Here is a 20,840-nt window from a genome sequence, read left to right on the forward strand (position 1 = left end):
TTCTGGAAACTTGCTTGTCTCTGGGATTTTTCCCTATTATTTATCTGTTGACAATAATGGCACCCCCTGGAATAACGAGAACGAGGGTCCTAATGTTCCCTATGTGAATGGAGCAGTAGGGCACAAGCGTTGCCTCCTCTTTATTCACACAGGCCATTTGGGCCACCATTCTTATGAACTGTGGGGGTTCCAATGGCTTATTACTTATATATTTACTGTGTATCCTATGAAAAATACACAATAATATTATGTTGAGAATAGTAATGGAGGTGCTCTAGATTCTAAGATATGGAGATAGTTTTATATTTAGTATATCTGATTTTTTAGTAATTTTTGACAAACTGCCTATCTTCATACCAATTGGTCCACAATGTTAGAAGGTAGATTAGCATGATGAAAACAACCAGTTAGGTAAGTTACACAGCAATGTTAAGTCATCCTGTAGCCAACCAAGGTCCACAGGACTGGTTTGCAAGCGTTAATGGAGTCTGTTCTCCTGATTAGTGTGACGTTAAAGATAGTAATGCAAATGAGAATGATGCAGGCGGAGAATGTCAGTGATAGCACACAGGCTGCAGAGGAAATGTGAAGCCAAGCATGGGTGATCATTGTTAAGGGAGGCATGAGCCATTCCAAAATGCACCGACAGGTTCACAGGGTTCAGTAATGTGCATACTGGCCAACTGTGCAAATACTGTCTCCACAGCTGGCCTATGGATGCCTACGCATGCTGGCCAGTATACCGTGTGCAATGAGGGGCAGCGAGATGTCGGCCATTGTCTACTTCGTGCCATTACCATGCTCTATGTTTTCACTGCTCTCATAGCAGCCAGAGTCCCGGGGGGAACATCCACTTCGATTTTCTCCCTCTGTGAGTAGCTTTTCCTGAGATCCGGACTGATCACTGTTACCTGGGGAAATAGGAAGTAATAGCAGTTAAGATGGAGGCATATGGAAAGGTTTAATGGCAGCATCAAGAAGGTCAATCCACTCACACTATGTATGATATTCACATGTGTAAATGTGCGAGCACCATTACTAGTGTCTGTACGGTCATGGGTTCAGTTTCTTTTGGTGTGTAATATTATGTGAGCTCACATATCAGTTTTCAGGCTAGAGGGGCAGATTTATTATTCTATATGTGCTCCAATTCTTGTCTGACAAGTAGCTTGTGGCTTAGCTGGAAAGAAGTCACAGACTGAAATGTGACATTATGTGCCAAAGATAACACTATGAATAGATCAGACAAATTGGGACGCTGATCTTAGTCTATTGTATGGGTTATTAGGGTTAATCAAATGAATTAAAGGTGCTTGTGAGCTAGGCAAGATGGCATAGCATTGGGGGCGTGGCTATGTAGCCGAGGAAGAAGGAAGCACACAGAGAGCTCCTGAAAATCCTGCTTCCATCCTGTGTCTGTGGCCTCATAGTTGCAACACACCAGTCAGCATTCGTGACATCTGGATGCCAGGGACCCCGGTGGACCCCGCTGGGAGACGTGAGGTAGCTCTGGTGAGCTGAAAGCCGGGGGGGCCGGAGCGGGCGGCAGGGCCTGCACGAGGCGGCAGCCATCTTAAGACGTGCGCTCCATCAGTAAGAGCTGTGGTGTCCAGCTTCCATTGCCACAGTGCTACCGGACGGTGACTCACATCCTGAGGACACAAGGGACTCGCGGTGAGTGCCCTGAAAAATTGGGCCCTGCGTTCCTCCCTTTCATTAATAGATTCATTGTGCCGCTGGCGCCACTTCTGTGGGGACTTCTGTACCCCCCCACTGCTGCTGTCTCTGCAGGGCTGTGATCTCTATCCCCCCCTGGCTGTGACAAACCTTGCTGCTGCAGCACCAGACACTGCCCTTCCTGATTCATGTGACTCCCCCTACATAGGAGCTGCTTCTGAGATATATCTCTTTTTACAAGCCCTGTTGTGCATATAATTGGGGGAAAGTCCCCAGAGCCTGCACCTCTGGTTGTTCTGTTGCGCTGCACTGTCACTGATTATGAGTCGATCTAAAGGATCAACAGCAGCAGAAAAATTAAAAGAATATGCCAGACCCGACCCCTCTGAAGGTGTACGGGTTCCCAAAAATAACCCTTCACAAGCTCAGCGAAAAAGCCGTCCCCCTGGGGGCGAGGAGGAGAATGTGCAGGAAGAACTGACCCTCAAGCAGGCGTCTGAACAGGTAATGCAAGCCATCTCCTTAACTAGAACTTCTCTGACGGAGAAGATAGAAGACGTGTACACTGAGGTGGGGCGACTCCGACAGGACATGCAAGCTATGCGGGGACGCATTACGGAAGTGGAGACGAGAGTATCCCAGGTAGAAGACACCATCGCACCTATGGAGGTCAAGTTGACAAAGGTGGTAGGCTCTATGAACGCCAGGAAGAAAAAAGCGGACGATATGGAGAACAGGATGCGTCGAAATAACATCCGTGTCATTGGACTTCCGGAGCGTTCAGAGGGTCAACATCCTGAGCAATTTTTGGAAGGCTGGCTTAAGGCCTCTCTGGGGGATGAATTTTCTCCAGTATTCGCCGTCGAAAGAGCACATAGGGTCCCTACAAAACCCCTTCCTCCAGGAGCCCCACCTAGACCCTTCTTGGCACGTCTCCTCAACTGTAAAGACAGAGACACCATTCTGCATCTTGCACGGCAAAAAAGCCCCATCAAATTTGATAATGCTGTGATATCCATTTTCACGGATTTTTCCATGGAACTTCAGAAGCAGCGGGCACAATTCATCGAACTTAAGAGGCGGCTCAGAGAGCGGAACATCGTGTATTCCATGATCTACCCGGCCCGGCTCCGGGTTGTACACGGGGGCTCATCTATGATTTTTACGGATCCAGCGGAGGCGACTGAGTGGCTGTGGTCCCATGGGGGATCCCCTGCAAAGGAATCCTAATGTACTCGCTGCCAATTTGAATCCTTCAATTAGAGGCCAAGTTGGGGCTTCATCGGCGGGTATCCAGTTCAACAACAATACCGGACTCTGAGTTCAGTGATGGTATCCCCTTATTCTTTTCTCAATAGGGGCGTGGGACTCTGCTCCTATATTACTAGACTAATGTTTTGTTTTTTCCTTTTAATAGTCTCAGTTTTAATAGTTTTTTTAGGTAGTAGTCGCAGTCAGTGGCAACCCTGTCTTTTGTGTGATGTTTCCAATCTCTGCTCGGGTACTAGCATACACCATATTCAGATAGACAAAAAATGGGGTCTGAAATAATATGTATGACCTGGAATGTGAGGGGCATTAAGACCCCCCGAAAGAAAATCAAGGTATTTTCGCAGATCAGGCAATGCTGTCCGCACATTGTGGCCTTGGTGGAGACGCACCTGACCAGGGATACTGCTCGGTGTGTGCAGAAACCGTGGGTACAATGGTATATCCACTCATTTCATACCAGTTATTCAAGGGGGTTCTCGCTATTGATACATAAGGACGTTAGATGGGAGGCCAGGGAGGCCCGAAGGGATCCTGAGGGACGTTTTGTATTTGTGCATGCACTTATTAATTCCAGACAATATGTTATTCTATGTACTTACAATCCCCCTCCAGCCAATATGTCTATTCTCCAGAAGGCAATGGGTTTCGCCCTGAACTATCCAGACGCAGATGTCATATGCATGGGGGATTTCAACCAGGTCATGAATAATCATCTTGACAGGCTGAGATTGAGTGATGAAGGGCAGGGGGAATCTCTCCCACAGGTTATATCCCAACTATCACAGTTCATGGAGGGCAGTGGATGGCTGGATCTATGGAGAATGCGACATCCCGAGAAGAGGGAATATACTTGCCATTCATCCACCAAGCGCTCCTTGTCACGTATAGATTACCGTATTTTTCGCTTTATAAGACGCTTCGGATTATAAGACGCACCCCAAATTTTGAGGAGAAAAATAGGAAAAAACGTTTTTTAATAAAATGGTGGTGCTTCTTATAATCCAGGCGTCTTATTGCTTACCGGTCTGTCCCCGGGTTGCTGTCGCCCACTCTGTCCCCAGGGTGCTGTCGCCCACTCTGTCCCCTGGGTGCTGTCGCCCACTCTGTCCCCTGGGTGCTGTCGCCCACTCTGTCCCCTGGTGCTGCCGCCACCGCGCTGGGTCCTCCGGGTGCTGCCGCCGTGCTGGGTCCCTCGGGTGCTGCTGCTGCCGCCGCCGCACTGGGTCCCTCGGGTGCTGCTGCCGCCGCTCTGTGTCCCCCGGTGCCTGCCGCCGCCACCGGGCTCTGTCTCATCTCCCGAGATTTCAGTGCCGAGATCTCCATCTGCGCTTGCGCGGCGGCCATTTTCCAGGAAGCAAGCCACCGCGCAGGCATGGATGGAACGGCAGAGCCCCCACGCAGCACGGGACAGAGCTCGGTGGTGGCGGCAGGCACCGGGGGACACAGCGCGGCGGCGGCAGCAGCAGCACCTGAGGGACCCAGCGCGGCGGCGGCAGCAGCACCCGGAGGACCCAGCACGGTGGCGGCAAGTAACGGACACCCGCAGCGGCAGCCCAAAAAATGTATGTTTGCATTGTAAGACGCACCCCTATTTTCCCCTCAAATTTGGGGGAAAAAAGTGAGTCTTACAAAGCGAAAAATACGATACATATTTGGATCCAGTGGTCTAATAATGTGGGTAGATAGTATAGAACATGGCAGTAGGGGGATTTCAGATCATAGCCATGTTGTTCTTAAACTTAAATACGGACAACTGAGCAACAAGACGGCATGGAAATTAAACCCCTTTTGGCTAAAGTTGATAGAATCACCCGATAGAACGATCGATCAATTACATTCCTTCATTTCATCCCACCCTGAACCCCGGAATGTTAACTTATTTTGGGATGCCCTTATGGCATACTTGAGGGGCTGCTTATCCTCTACGATCTCTTACATAAAACGGGTGACATCGAGGGAGGATGATGAGGTGGAGCAGCGATTGAGAGACTCGGAGGCCACCTACATATCTGATCAGACTAGTGGCAACAGGGTGGAGTGGCTGGCTGCTCAAAGATTATATACTCAACACAGACACCAGGTCCAAACGTAAATTATTTTTTGCCCGTCAATCTTATTTTGAGCTGGGGAACCAGGCAAGTAAATTCTTGGCCTATTTGGTACGTCAGCACAACACTACTAACACAATCTTACAGATCCGTAGCTTAGATGGTACTCTGGTGTCTTCAACTGAAGAGATACTGAGCTGCTTCCATAACTATTATAGATCACTGTACAACTCTAGAAGTGATGATGATAGTCAGGGGTGTTTGGAATACCTGTCGGACATCACATTTCCCAGTCTAAGCCCTTCCCAGCGGACCTTTATGGATGCTAAATTTACTCTGGAGGAGATAGAGAATGCCATAACGGGCATGGTGTCTGGGAAGGCCCCTGGACCTGATGGATTTCCCACTGAATTATATAGGAAATACCGGGAGATATTAGCGCCACTGTTGTTGATGGTGTTCCAAGGGATTTGGGAGGGAGGGTCTATACCAGAGTCCTTCTAAGAAGCTAACATAATAGTACTTAAAAAAGAGGGGAAGGACCCATTAGACTGTGGATCTTATCGCCCCATATCATTAGTGAATGTGGACTATAAGATTTTTATGAAAATTTTGGCTACCAGGTTGAATTCGATTATATTAGAACTTATACATCCTGATCAAACTGGCTTCATGCCTGGTAAAAGCACTTCTATTAATAATAGACGAGTCCAGTCGGTGGTCCAATATAGCTCCCTGGTACCAGATAATCAATGGGCATTGGCATCGCTGGATGCGGCCAAGGCTTTCGACTCCCTTGAGTGGACCTTCCTATGTGCATGTTAACAGAAATATGGGTTTGGCGACAGGTTTCTAAAATGGGTTAGTACATTATAAATTAAACCTAAGGCTAGTGTCATTGTAAATAGTTCTATATCTGAGTCCTTTTCATTACATAGGGGAACCCATCAGGGTTGTCCCCTTTCTCCAGCCCTTTTTGCCCTGGCGATCGAGGCATTGGCTATTCGTATAAGATCTTCCCCTAATATTGAAGGTATAGAAATAGCGGGTCGAGTAGACACCATAGGCTTATACGCTGATGACATGGTGATTTTTATGGGTAGAGCGGAGGACACATTGGCACGGGTAATAGCCACTATCAATAAATTCAGTAAATATTCCGGCTTATATATAAATTTGGAAAAGTCTGCCCTGATGCCCCTCTCCCATGCCCCGATGCCACGACTGGAGGCCCTCTCCTCATTACCTATTGTACCCAGTTTCAAATATCTAGGTATTCACATATCTCAAAGCAGTTTGTTGGATTTGCGGCTCAACATTTACCCATTGTTGGAAATGGTTAAAGCTAAATTTCTAATTTGGAGTAAACTCCCGCTTTCTGTAGCCGGACGTATTAATTTAATCAAAATGATACTGCTTCCTAAGTTCCGCTACTCTCTTCAGCACAGTGCCGTGGTAGTACCCCGATCCTTCTTTGCAAATTTGAACTCTCAAATTACATCCTTTATATGGGGAAAAGCTAGGCCCAAGCTCAGGCTGTCCACTCTGCAAAGACCAAAAAACGAAGGTGGGGCAGCGTTACCAGACTTTTTTCTATATTATCTTTCTGGACAGGCCAAAGCCATATGCAACTGGATGCCTGATGATCACCTCCCTAACTCTGAAAGCCACTTGCTCCACGCCGCACGAGTTAGCTGTCCACTGGGCTTCTTAGAATTGAAAAAAATAAATGTCCCCCGTTTGCTGCCTCTGCTTCGCCTGGCACGATCAGTGTGGAGGCAGATTAAGAGAGTGATTGGATTTGGAGACATAGTGGCTGAAATGCCCCTGTGGAATAATGGTTATTTTCCGGCATTGCTTGAACACCCGTCTGCCGAGATCTGGACTCAGCACAATGTTTCCTCGGTAAGCGATTTGCATGATCATGGAACCTTGGTGTCTTTTGAACAATTACAGGTCAAATGTAACGTCCCAAGATCCCAATTTTTCCGTTATCTACAATTGAGGTCGGCCTTTCAATCACATATGAGAAATATGGGGGTAAACAAAGCTATATCATCTCTGCCCTTAATAGGCATCCTTAAATCGCAAGGTCCCCAGGGTCTCATCTCCACTTTGTACACATATATGCTATCGGTAGGGGCGGAATCCGCCACAAACTCAGTTAAAGGGAAGTGGGAGAGGCTCATCCCCGATGCACAAGGAGAGGAATGGGGAGAAATTCTGGAATCTCCGATCGGGGTGTCTCCGTCTATCAATAACAGAATGACACAATTATATATTATAAATCAATCATATCTGACCCCGACCCGACTATTCAGGATGGGCAGATTCCAATCATCGGAATGCTTGAGATGTCACTCATTGGATGCAGACTTGCACAATATTGGAAGGAGGTGACGTCATTAACTTCCCTGGTACAAGCTCCTGTTCCCCTTGAGCCGCTGGTTTGCCTGTTTGGGGTGTGGGATGATGAATCTTGGGGTCATTATATTGGGATTTTTTTATGGGAAACGTTATTTATGGCATGAAAGGTTCTGCCACTGCGTTGGATGGGGAGCTCATGTCCCTCCCTCAGGACTTGGATTGAGTTGGTGAATGCGGTTATTCCATATGAGCGTACGCTGTATCGAAATAGAGGGTGCCCGAACAAATTTGAAAAGATCTGGGAGAGGTGGAATTCCTCTCATCTTACCTTGTAGGAGGGAGACATCACATAATAATTAGCTGATTATGTAGAACTAGGCTGCGAACTGGTAGTTATAGTTTGGTTTAGGAAGTAAAAAAGACTATTGATCGAATAGTAATATAAAAGCTTGCATGGTTTACCTGACACTACATTTTATTCCATGTGTAAACTGACATATGCATTTTGTTTTATATCAATACTGTGGAAAGTGTATGTGCTTTATGCAATGCTTATCATCATATCTAAAAGTGTGTATGTTGTTTGTCTTGTTTATGGTTTAATAAACGAATTAAAAAAAAAAAAAAGATGGCATAGCATTATTGGACTGCTGCTGCTCCTTGCGGAACACCAAATGGGTGCGAAATAAATGATAAACCACTAGATTTATTTCAGGTAGTTTAAAACCAAAATAAAAAACAGGGTTTCAAATCCAAAAAGCAGGATGTGGATAAACACGGATTCGATCCAGTACCTGAATCTTCTTCAAACTCAGTTACTGGATCAAAAATGTATTTTGGTTTCAAACGACCAGAAATAAATATAGTTGCTTTTACTTTGCTCTGCACGGACAGCGTCATAGACTCCATTTTACTTCCAGACGTCTATCAAAAAATGTGCTGAAACCTTGGCACAAATTTCTAGCACAAATAAAAGCAACTAACGGGTGAAGTAAGCTTATATCAGGCGGTATAAAGATGCCTCAAATGTATCACCCAGCATGAAGCGCTGTGATAAATCCAGCGCGTTCAGAGACAGTAAAGCCTAGATTTGCAATAAAAATCAAGACAGTATTTATAACAATGCCCCAGTGTATTATAGCGGTGCGGTGTCCGACTGACAGCCCAACCACAGGTGTCCTACATTCACTACACTCCGACAGAATGCATATTTATTCTGTGTTTCTCACATTTTGCTTTTCTAAAATACAGCATTCTCATAGTCAATATTCAGTTCATCATCAATGGAAATGTTAGGGCATAATTATCCACGCTGTCTAATTAGTAGTGTAAACTTCAACAAGATAACGCCAAATTCATCACTGTTTGGCTCATCTTAAGACCAGTATCAGATCATACCACCTCTTAGTTGGCTTACTTTGTGCCAAAAATTTGCGCCAAAATTTTGCTCAGGTGTTGCAAATTATGCCACGCCCTCTCCCAGCAAGACCACATCCCTTTTCAGGGAGGTCACGCCACCTTGTCAGACAATGTACGAAAGGTGTTTATACAGTTTTTTTGTGCAAATTACACCAGACTTTTGGTGCATTTAGCTTGATAAATATGCCCCATTTTTTTTAAACTAAATCAAAAAGTCTTACTGTCATATTCCTGTAAGAGTTCAATAGCCGTCAGTAGGACTGCTTTGTGTTCTGGATTTTGTATGTTCAGTTCATCCAAATCTTCCTCCTCTAGAAGTTTAAAAGTGTCTAAATCTTCATAGCCATTGAAAAGAAAGGTGGGCATGTGCTCCTGCAAACATTAAAGGAAAACATATCGTAAGATACTGTAAGGCAGCATTACTCGGTAACGAGAGATGTGTTATCCAGAACATTGAGAGATATTAAAAAAACAACATACAGGCATAAATATCAGGCCCAGAAAGCCATATTTCGGATTGGTTCTTAAAGGGAAGCTTGTTGAAAAGCTGAGCCTAATGTAATGTCACCGAGAACACTTCTAATGCTTAGAGGTATATGTAATTTTGTGAAACCTTCCATGATTACCATATTACCAGTAGTCACCTAATGACTGTTATTGAGTCTTCTATCCTCTTGAAAGTTATCTTACAGTGCGGTATATTTGTCAGCAATGTGAGTTATTGTCGGCAGTGACCACGTCAAGCTCGTATGCTGAGAATATCCGGTACAGCCCGCATGCGAGAATCATAATAAGTAATCATATTGTAAGCCCGGCTGCTCAGTCAGTCCATTAAATACACTTTGTAATATAGGCTACTGATTTCATGCTTGGTGGTTTTATTACAGAGGTGAAGCCGTTATTGGATAAATCTTATTTTATACCTATAACCTCTATTAAGTTTGGCTCCCGATTTCCATGTAGTAAAAGAAATATCACATTTATTTTCTAATTGCCTCTTTGCTGTAAAACTCTAAATTAAAAACCTTGCTTCATATTGCCATAGCCAGACATATACACATGAGGCTTGGGTTCATACACAGTAACATGAACGTCCAGTTCTGAAGGGGTTTAATAGAAGGTTGGGGCAGAAGTTTCACCAAAGCTGAAAAATTGGATCTATGTAGCCTAATATTACACGTCATTTCTAGAGATGAGAGAATCTGGCAAAATTTGCCAGATCATGTAGATTTTCCCAGGAAATTCTATTGGCATAAAGGATATTCTTTGTGAATTGAATGTCTCTCCCGACCCCAGGACATAATAAATATCATTAGTGAAAAATAAGAAATAATTATACTCACCTTACTGACCACATCTCTGTCCATTCCACTCTTCATTGTACCCCATCCGATTCTCATAGCATATTCTTATTCCCACCGCTCTCGCTGAAGGCTTGGTATGGTTCAGTGCATAACTTCATGGCACATGTGATGTCAGCGCCAGCGGTAATATGAAGATGCAACAAGGTCCGGACAGGCTATTGTAATACAAGTGTTTTTGATGGCCCTTTACAATTCAGGAAAATGGAGGCCAGTGCGAAAGCAAATCTGCATGTTTGCCAAGGTGGATTTTGTAAAATTTGAGTGGAAGTCAATTCCACTCGAATTTGTTTACTCATCTCTAAATATAACGTAGGGGGTTTATTGGTTCTTTTAGCTACAAAAGTTCCTAAACTGATTAAAGGAAAACAAACCTTAAGATTAATGCGATCCAGGAGCTCCTCTACAGACTTGGGCTTTGGTGGTCTTCCCTTGCGACGTCTTCTTGTTGGACGCTTAGGCTTTTCTTCAACTTCATTAATTACGTCCACATAAATGAACTTGAACGTGCCAACTTTATTGTTTAAAAGGCCCATCCATGTGCCCATTGGAGGCTTGCTTATAATTTCAATGATGTCTCCTTTCTGTAGGAAAGAAAGTAATAACTCCAGTAAAGAATGTAATGAAACACTTCACATGAGATCTCCATTCCCTAAGAAGTGTTGAGCAACATCTCTTGCTTTATTAACTAGGAATCTCTCATTGAATTGTCTACTTCTAAAAAAAAAAAAAAGCTTAATATCTTCCAAGTGTTTAGAAACAGCCCTACGACAATCTACTGCATCACTAACATAGTAAATGCTAGATTTCATTGTGATCGGACTTGTGTTTTAACACTTTCCAGTTTACATTGGTCTGAGGATTAAAACGGGAATGTGCCCACAAACCTTCAGTTTGAGAGAATCGGAGTCGTAGGGGCTGGGGGTGAAGTCAGTGTGCACCCTGGCTCGGCCGCAGAACGGACCGCGATATGGCAGCTCTTCATCATCACCGTCTTCAGACTTGACACTCTCCCTGTTGCTTGCAGAGGAGTCTGTTGTGCTTACAGTTTGGCCACCTAAGAGAACAGATGAAGCACAGTCAGAAGCCCTGGTTAGGCAGATCTGTGCGAATGCCTCTCTGCACTGTAACAGCGCTACAGATCCCTAGTTAGGAAGGGTCATGAGAATATTATGCAGGTCCATAAAATAGGAACTTAGGCTACTAAAAAGAAATGGCAAGCATGTGACATCACAGCAGACAAAAATTAGGCAGACATATGTATTATATATATATATATATATATATATATATATATATATATATATATATATATATATATATATACACATACACATACACACACACACAGTTGTGGTCAAAAGTATTGACACCCCTGCAATTCTGTCAGATAATACTCAGTTTCTTCCTGAAAATGATTGCAAACACAAATTCTTTGGTATTATTATCTTCATTTCATTTGTCTTAAATGAAAAAACACAAAGAATTGTCCTAAAGCCAAATTGGATATAATTCCACACCAAACATAAAAAAGAGGGTGGACAAAAGTATTGACACTGTTCGAAAAATCATGTGATGCTTCTCTAATTTGTGTAATTAACAGCACCTATAACTTACCTGTGGCACCTAACAGGTGTTGGCAATAACTAAATCACACTTGCAGCCAGTTGACATGGATTAAAGTTGACTCAACCTCTGTCCTGTGTCCTTGTGTGTACCACATGGAGCATGGAGAAAAGAAAGAAGACCAAAGAACTGTCTGAGGACTTGAGAAACCAAATTGTGAGGAAGCATGAGCAATCGCAAGGCTACAAGTCCATCTCCAAAGACCTGAATGTTCCTGTGTCTACCGTGTGCAGTGTCATTAAGAAGTTTAAAGCCCATGGCACTGTGGCTAACCTCCCTAGATGTGGACAGAAAAGAAAAATTGACAAGAGATTTCAACGCAAGATTGTGCGGATGTTGGATAAAGAACCTCGACTAACATCCAAACAAGTTCAAGCTTCCCTGCAGTCCAAGGGTACAACAGTGTCAACCCGTACTATCCGTCGGCGTCTGAATGAAAAGGGACTGTATGGTAGGAGACCCAGGAAGACCCCACTTCTTACCCAGAGACATAAAAAAGCCAGGCTGGAGTTTGCGAAAACTTACCTGAAAAAGCCTAAAACGTTTTGGAAGAATGTTCTCTGGTCAGATGAGACAAAAGTAGAGCTTTTTGGGCAAAGGAATCAACATAGAATTTACAGGAGAAAAAAAGAGGCATTCAAAGAAAAGAACACGGTCCCTACAGTCAAACATGGCGGAGGTTCCCTGATGTTTTGGGGTTGCTTTGCTGCCTCTGGCACTGGACTGCTTGACCGTGTGCATGGCATTATGAAGTCAGAACACTACCAACAAATTTTGCAGCATAATGTAGGGCCCAGTGTGAGAAAGCTGGGTCTCCCTCAGAGGTCATGGGTCTTCCAGCAGGACAATGACCAAAAACACACTTCAAAAAGCACTAGAAAATGGTTTGAGAGAAAGCACTGGAGACTTCTAAGGTGGCCAGCAATGAGTCCAGACCTGAATCCCATAGAACACCTGTGGAGAGATCTAAAAATGGTAGTTTGGAGAAGGCACCCTTCACATATCAGGGACCTGGAGCAGTTTGCCAAAGAAGAATGGTGTCACGTCGCCGTCAGACTCGGGGCCCGCTGTTCCGCCCTCAGCCACTAGGAGGCGACGGACTGTCACGCCGCCCTCGGGCTCGGGGCCTGCTGTCCAGGCCTCGGCCACCAGGAGACGCCGGACTGACATGTCGTTGTCGATCTCGGGGCCTGCTGTTCCGCCCTCAACCACTAGGAGGCGCCGTGGCTCGCGCCCGAGTGAGGGCGGCAACAATGAAAGGGCTTCTGCGCAGGCGTCTACTGGACGCAGACTCCGCTCCTCTGTCAGTCATGATGGGGCTGGTGCATCATCATCAGGTCTGGTCCTGGGGGCGGTCCTGATGACATCACCAGCCCGGGAGCCTGTGAGGGACGACCTGATCCCTCAAATACCTTGGGACTGGGCTTGCAAGCCGCCGGATATATTCTTGGTTCCCCTACGTGTTACTTGTGATTGCCTATCGTTAACTCCGACCTCAGCCTGAACTTCTGACTACTCTGTTGCCTGCTGTTTTTGTACCTTGCATTTCTCCTGATTACTGACGCTGACCTTGGCCTGGATTCCTGACCCCTCTATTGCCTGACGATTTTGTACTTCTGCTATTCTCCCGGTTTTTGACTTTGGCCTGGATATTCTGACTCTGCTACTGCCTAACGATTCTGTACCTCTGCTGCCCTCCTGGTTTTTGACTCTGACCTTGGCCTGAATTTGACTCTGCTATTGTCTGCCGTTTCTTGTACTTCTGCTGTCCGCTCGGTTAAGACTCTGATTCCCGACTACGCTTTTGGTCCCGTTTTTATTCCTCTCTGACGACCGTCCTGCTCTGGTCACTGTTCACATTCAGACAGCTCCTCCTGGGCTCTGCTGTAAATCCAGATCCCTGTATAGGGGTAAAGGGTATCAGTGTTTCTCGGGATGTTGTCTGGCTGCAGCCCAGAACCGCAGACGGACGTTACATTATATCCGGCCCAACAAAATAAAACTGCTTTTTGTGTATACTCCTAACTAGTGTTGAGCATTCCTATACCGCAAGTATCGGGTATCGGCCGATACTTGCTGTATCGGAATTCCGATACCGACTTCCGATATTTTTTCAATATCGGAATTCGGCATCGGAATCGGAAGTTCAAAGTTGATTGACAGCCTGACGTCATCATGATGCGCGGTGTGTGCGCATCATGATGCGCAGTCATTTCGGGCCTTCCGGGGGTCTCTGCCGGCCTGCCGGGGGGCTGTGTGGACTGCCCGGGGTCTGTACCGGCCTGCCGGGGGGCTGTGCCGGCCTGCCGGTGGTCTGTGCACCCTGTGGGGGTCTGTACCGGCCTGCCGGGGGGCTGTGCCGGCCTGCCGGTGGTCTGTGCACCCTGTGGGGGTCTGTACCGGCCTGCCGGGGGGCTGTGCCGGCCTGCCGGGGGGCTGTGCTGATGTCCGGGGGTCTGTGCAAGCATCGTCCGATGGGACTACAAGTCCCATCTGGCGATGCCTGCTACCATGACAGTGATTGACACATTAGCCAATGATGGGACAGTAGTAGTCCCATCATCCGGCTAATGTGTTAAATGTTAAAAAAAAAAATAAATAAAAAAAAAAAAAATAAATACTACATACATACTACATGCATGCTACATACATACTACATGCTACATACATACTACATGCTACATACATACTACATATATACTACATGCATGCTACATACATACTACATGCTACATACATACTACATATATACTACATGCATGCTACATACATACTACATGCTACATACATACTACATGCTACATACATACTACATATATACTACATACATGCTACATACATACTGCATGCTACATACATACCACATACATACCACATACATACTACATACATACTACATGCTACATACATACTACATATATACTACATGCATGCTACATACATACTACATGCTACATACATACTACATATATACTACATGCATGCTACATACATACTACATGCTACATACATACTACATATATACTACATGCATGCTACATACATATTACATACATACTACATGCATGCTACATACATGCTACATGCTACATACATACTACATATATACTACATGCATGCTACATACATACTACATACATACTACATGCATGCTACATGCATACTACATGCTACATACATACCACATACATACTACATATATACTACATGCATGCTACATACATACTGCATGCTACATGCATGCTACATACATACTACATACATACTACATGCTACATACATACCACATATATACTACATACATACAATACATTCATACAATACATACATAGACATACAGTACATATAACATAGAGTAACATACTTACCAATACTTGTCACATTGTTCCCCGAAGCCATTGTCTTTTCCGGAATAAATATTAACATAACAAACCACAAAAATACTCACCCACGATCCGAAGCAGTCCACGAGTGTGTCCCACGACGATCTTGGGTAGAGAACTGCAGCATCAGCTGTTGCTGCCGTTCTCTACGGGCTGCAGGAATCCAATGACGGGAGGTAGGTATCCTTCCGCACTGTATTCCTCCGCCACTTAAAAAAAAAAAAGTCCCTAGTCTCACTTTATGCCATTGCTGTGTGGGAAATTCCCATTCAACACATTAGCCGGATGATGGGACTACTACTGTCCCATCATTGGCTAATGTGTCAATCACTGTCATGGTAGCAGGCATCGCCTGATGGGACTTGTAGTCCCATCGGACGATGCCTGCACAGACCCCCGAAGCCTGCACAGACCACCGGCAGGCCGGCGCAGGCCGGCACAGCCCCCCGGAGCCTGCACAGACCACCGGCAGGCCGGCACAGCCCCCCGGCAGGCCGGCACAGCCCACCGGAGCCTGCACAGCCCCCCGGCAGGCCGGCACAGACCACCGGCAGGCCGGCACAGCCCCCCGGCAGGCCGGCACAGACCACCGGAGCCTGCACAGACCCCCTGGCAGGCCGGCACAGCCCCCCGAAAGGCCCGTACAGACCCCAGAGAGGCTGTACAAGGCAAAAACAGGGTTTTTCTTATTCCGATACCGGAAGTCCCATAGACTTGAATGGGACTTCCGGTATCGGAATCGGCGATACCGATACTTTTTTTAAAGATCGGCCGATCCATTCCGATCCGATACTTTGAAGTATCGGACGGTATCGCTCAACTCTACTCCTAACATATATAAAAGCAGTTTCCCTGAACTTTTTTTTTTCTTTCTCCTGACTGAGCTGATTGTTGGCCTGAACACCTGTTGCACTGCACTGCTTGGAAGATCACTCTCATTCTCCTGCACAAGCATGCTGCAGTCTGGAATCTTCAGGGAGAGAGCTATACGTCAGAGATCCATGCTCCTGGGACGTCGCCCTCTGGGCAACCACTCTGGCTATGGTTGTCCAGAGGCTCAGGTATTGCCCGCAGATGCGGCGAAAGTTTTATTACCTATCTCAGTTTTATTTGGTCAGAAAACTCTCTGTTTAAATGCGTATGTGGATAGTGGGTCTGAAGGCAATTTTATGGATTCTATGACTGCTAGGGATCTGGGTGTACCATTACTAAAACTTAATATTCCAATTAAAACCACGGCTATTAATGGCACATCCATTATTCAGGAGGGGGTTAAATTTGTTACTGCTAAGATGACTATGTCAGTAGAAGCACTACATACTGAGCTTATTTCCTTTTTTGTGTTGGACAATCTATCTTCTGCAGTCATTTTGGGAATGCCGTGGCTACGTCAACATAACCCTGTCATTGACTGGCACCTGGGTGATGTGGTGCGCTGGAGTTCGCAATGCCAGGATAATTGCATGTCTGTAGCAGTAAATCAAACCAAGCTAAAAAAACACCCCTTCATACCGTTTGCTCTCAGGGATTATGGAGATGTCTTTTCCGTTATAGAGTCTGAGAAACTACCGCCCCACAGAGAGTATGATTGTCCTATAAACCTAATTCCAGATGCCCGTCTTCCAAAAGGGAGAATATTTAATCTCTCTGGTCCAGAGCGTCAGGCCATGAATGAGTACATAGCGGATAGCTTAAGAAAGGGGTTCATTAGACCATCTATTTCACCAGTTGGAGCTGGGTTCTTCTTTGTAGAGAAGAAAGATGGTGGTCTCAGACCCTGCATTGACTACCGGGAATTAAACGCAATCACTATAAAGAACCAGTACCCGCTTCCACTCATCCCTGATCTTTTTAATCAGCTAATTGGAGCCCGTTGGTTTACTAAACTTGACCTCCGGGGGGCATACAATCTAATCCACATAAGAGACGGCGATGAGTGGAAGACAGCGTTTAATACACCTCTTGGTCACTTTGAGTACCTAGTAATGCCTTTCGGACTCAGCAATGCTCCTGCAGTGTTTCAGCACTTTGTTAACGATATTTTCAGGGACATCTGTGGTGTGTATGTCGTTGTGTACTTGGATGATATTTTGATTTACTCCACTGACCCTGTGACACATGCTCAACACGTCCGTTCAGTACTGCAGAGACTACAGGAGAACTCCTTGTTTGCTAAGTTGGAGAAATGTGTTTTTTTCGCTGAGGAGGTACAATTTTTGGGGTACATGGTCTCAGGCAGGGGGTTCCGCATGGATCCTGCCAAGATCCAACCTATTAAGGAGTGGGTGCAACCCAAATCGCTGAAAGCATTGCAGCGATTTTTGGGATTTGCCAATTACTACCTTAAGTTTATCAGGAGTTTTTCTGAGATTGCCAAGCCACTCACGGATCTAACCCGAAAGGGGGCGGACGTGACCAACTGGAATCCCGAGGCCATTCAAGCATTTTCTACGTTAAAAGAATGCTTTGTGGCCAACCCGGTTTTAGTACAACCTGACTTAGACCGCCCATTTATTGTGGAGGTGGATGCCTCCGAAGTCGGAGTGGGAGCAGTGCTATCGCAAGGCACTGCAGCCCTCACTCAGCTGCGCCCATGTGCTTTTTTTTCCCGAAAGTTCTCTGCCACAGAGAAGAACTATGATATTGGGAATCGGGAATTACTAGCAATCAAATGGGCCTTCGAGGAATGGCGTCACTTTCTCGAAGGCGCCAAACACAAGGTCACCGTCATTACAGACCACAAAAACCTGACCTACCTGGAGTCAGCTAAAAGACTGAATTCCAGGCAGGCCAGGTGGGCCTTGTTCTTTTCAAGGTTCGATTTTTTAATCACCTTTCGCCCTGGCACGAAAAATGTGAGGGCCGATGCCCTCTCTCGCAGTTTTTGCCCCACACAAGCCAAAGACTGTGAACCCGTTCCGATATTAGCCAATGGGATCGTCGTGTCGGCAGTTTCCTTGGACCTTCTGGAGGAGATCCGTAGGTCTCCAGAACGAGCTCCTGACACTACACCCCCCAAAAAATTGTTTGTTCCGAATTCCTTTCGCCTTCAAGTTCTTAAAGAGTCACATGACTCTGTTCTGGCAGGTCATCCTGGGCTCAACAATACCACCAGGTTGGTAACTAGGAACTTTTGGTGGCCGACGGTGGTCAAGGACTGTAAGAACTATGTTTCAGCATGTGAAGTCTGTGCCTGCGCCAAATCCACCCATAATCGCCCTGCTGGCTGGCTTCAGTCCTTGCCCACCCCTGAGAGTCCATGGACCCACATCTCCATGGACTTCATCACAGACCTGCCGACCTCAGATGGGAAAACATGTATCTGGGTGGTGGTAGACAGGTTCAGCAAACAGTGCCATTTTATTCCCCTGTCTGGCTTACCTAACTCCGAAACCTTGAGCAAATTGTTCCTTGTGCACATTGTACGTCTTCATGGTGTTCCGTCAAATATTGTGTCCGACAGAGGTACCCAGTTCGTCTCAAAATTCTGGAGGGCGTTCTGTAAACGCATCGGTGTTGAGTTATCCTTCTCCTCGGCCTACCACCCCGAAACAAATGGGCAAACCGAACGTGCTAATCAAGCTCTGGAGCAATACCTCCGTTGTTACGTGTCAGGACACCAGTCCGACTGGGTAGAACATCTGCCATTGGCTGAGTTTGCCTTAAATAATCGCTACCAGGACTCCATTAAAACTACCCCTTTTTTTTGTAACCTTGGATTGCATCCGCGCTTTGGGTCGTTCTCGGCTAGGATGTCGGAGCTCCCTGGGGTAGAGAAAAACATACATCGCTTGAAAACAATATGGTCTGAAGTAAATACGAATTTGAAAGGGGCTCAAGTTAGACAGGCTTCAGCTGCAAACAAATGACGGTCCAAGGGGCCACACTTGGGGGTTGGGGACAAGGTTTGGCTTTCGACTAAAAACATCAAACTGAAAGTACCGTCTGCCAAACTGGGTCCCAGATTTATCGGCCCATATGAAATTATAGAAGTGGTTAATCCGGTAGCCTTCCGTTTGAAACTTCCGCAGTCATTTAAATTACCTAACGTGTTCCACAAGTCTCTCCTCAAACTGTATCGCTCCCCAATTCACCCTGTCCAGTCCCCTCCTCCTCCTGTTTCGGTCGGAGGGTCCTTGGAGTATGAAGTCCAGGGTATCCTTGACTCCCGCCTTGTGAGAGACTCCATACAGTATCTTATACACTGGAAGGGCTACGGCCCGGAGGAGAGGTCCTGGGTCCCCGCAAGGAACATCCATGCCAAGGCATTAATTAGGAGATTTCATCTCCTTCACCCTGACAAACCGGGTTTTGAGGGTCCGGAGGCCCCTCCTGGAGAGGGGGGTACTGTCACGTCGCCGTCAGACTCGGGGCCCGCTGTTCCGCCCTCAGCCACTAGGAGGCGATGGACTGTCACGCCGCCCTCGGGCTCGGGGCCTGCTGTCCAGGCCTCGGCCACCAGGAGACGCCGGACTGACATGTCGTCGTCGATCTCGGGGCCTGCTGTTCCGCCCTCAACCACTAGGAGGCGCCGTGGCTCGCGCCCGAGTGAGGGCGGCAACAATGAAAGGGCTTCTGCGCAGGCGTCTACTGGACGCAGACTCCGCTCCTCTGTCAGTCATGATGGGGCTGGTGCATCATCATCAGGTCTGGTCCTGGGGGCGGTCCTGATGACATCACCAGCCCGGGAGCCTGTGAGGGACGACCTGATCCCTCAAATACCTTGGGACTGGGCTTGCAAGCCGCCGGATATATTCTTGGTTCCCCTACGTGTTACTTGTGATTGCCTATCGTTAACTCCGACCTCAGCCTGAACTTCTGACTACTCTGTTGCCTGCTGTTTTTGTACCTTGCATTTCTCCTGATTACTGACGCTGACCTTGGCCTGGATTCCTGACCCCTCTATTGCCTGACGATTTTGTACTTCTGCTATTCTCCCGGTTTTTGACTTTGGCCTGGATATTCTGACTCTGCTACTGCCTAACGATTCTGTACCTCTGCTGCCCTCCTGGTTTTTGACTCTGACCTTGGCCTGAATTTGACTCTGCTATTGTCTGCCGTTTCTTGTACTTCTGCTGTCCGCTCGGTTAAGACTCTGATTCCCGACTACGCTTTTGGTCCCGTTTTTATTCCTCTCTGACGACCGTCCTGCTCTGGTCACTGTTCACATTCAGACAGCTCCTCCTGGGCTCTGCTGTAAATCCAGATCCCTGTATAGGGGTAAAGGGTATCAGTGTTTCTCGGGGTGTTGTCTGGCTGCAGCCCAGAACCGCAGACGGACGTTACAAATGGTCTAAAATTCCAGCAGAGCATTGTAAGAAACTCATTGATGGTTACCGGAAGCGGTTGGTCGCAGTTATTTTGGCTAAAGGTTGTGCAACCAAGTATTAGGCTGAGGGTGCCAATACTTTTGTCTGGCCCATTTTTGGAGTTTTGTGTGAAATGATCAATGTTTTGCTTTTTGCTTCATTTTCTTTTGTGTTTTATCATTTAAGACAAATTAACTGAAGATAATAATACCAAAGAATTTGTGTTTGCAATCATTTTCAGGAAGAAACTGAGTATTATCTGACAGAATTGCAGGGGTGTCAATACTTCTGGCCACAACTATATATACACATACATACTGTATATACAAAAAAACTCGGCAAGAACACAAGAACATTGTCTTTCTGTTGACATCCTCT

At 46.2% G+C, this 20,840-nt stretch overlaps 1 protein-coding gene across 6 annotated transcripts in view; it reads right to left on the reverse strand.

Annotated features, from left to right (window-relative positions):
• Window positions 1–20,840, reverse strand: part of SASH1 (SAM and SH3 domain containing 1) — a 222,841-nt gene that overhangs the window by 31,601 nt on the left and 170,400 nt on the right. For all 6 annotated transcript variants that reach the window (XM_073575658.1, XM_073575657.1, XM_073575662.1 and 3 more), the window contains 4 exons: window positions 11,032–11,201; window positions 10,519–10,728; window positions 9,005–9,155; window positions 798–911 (listed from right to left, as the gene is read on the reverse strand). In XM_073575658.1, coding sequence (XP_073431759.1) covers window positions 798–911; window positions 9,005–9,155; window positions 10,519–10,728; window positions 11,032–11,201 — 645 coding nt within the window. The remainder of the gene's footprint in view (window positions 1–797; window positions 912–9,004; window positions 9,156–10,518; window positions 10,729–11,031; window positions 11,202–20,840) is intronic.

This window comes from Dendrobates tinctorius, unplaced genomic scaffold (genome assembly GCF_039654945.1).
Source record: "Dendrobates tinctorius isolate UK_male_01 unplaced genomic scaffold, ASM3965494v1 ptg000046l, whole genome shotgun sequence".
In the NCBI taxonomy this organism is placed as follows: Eukaryota; Metazoa; Chordata; class Amphibia; order Anura; family Dendrobatidae; genus Dendrobates; species Dendrobates tinctorius.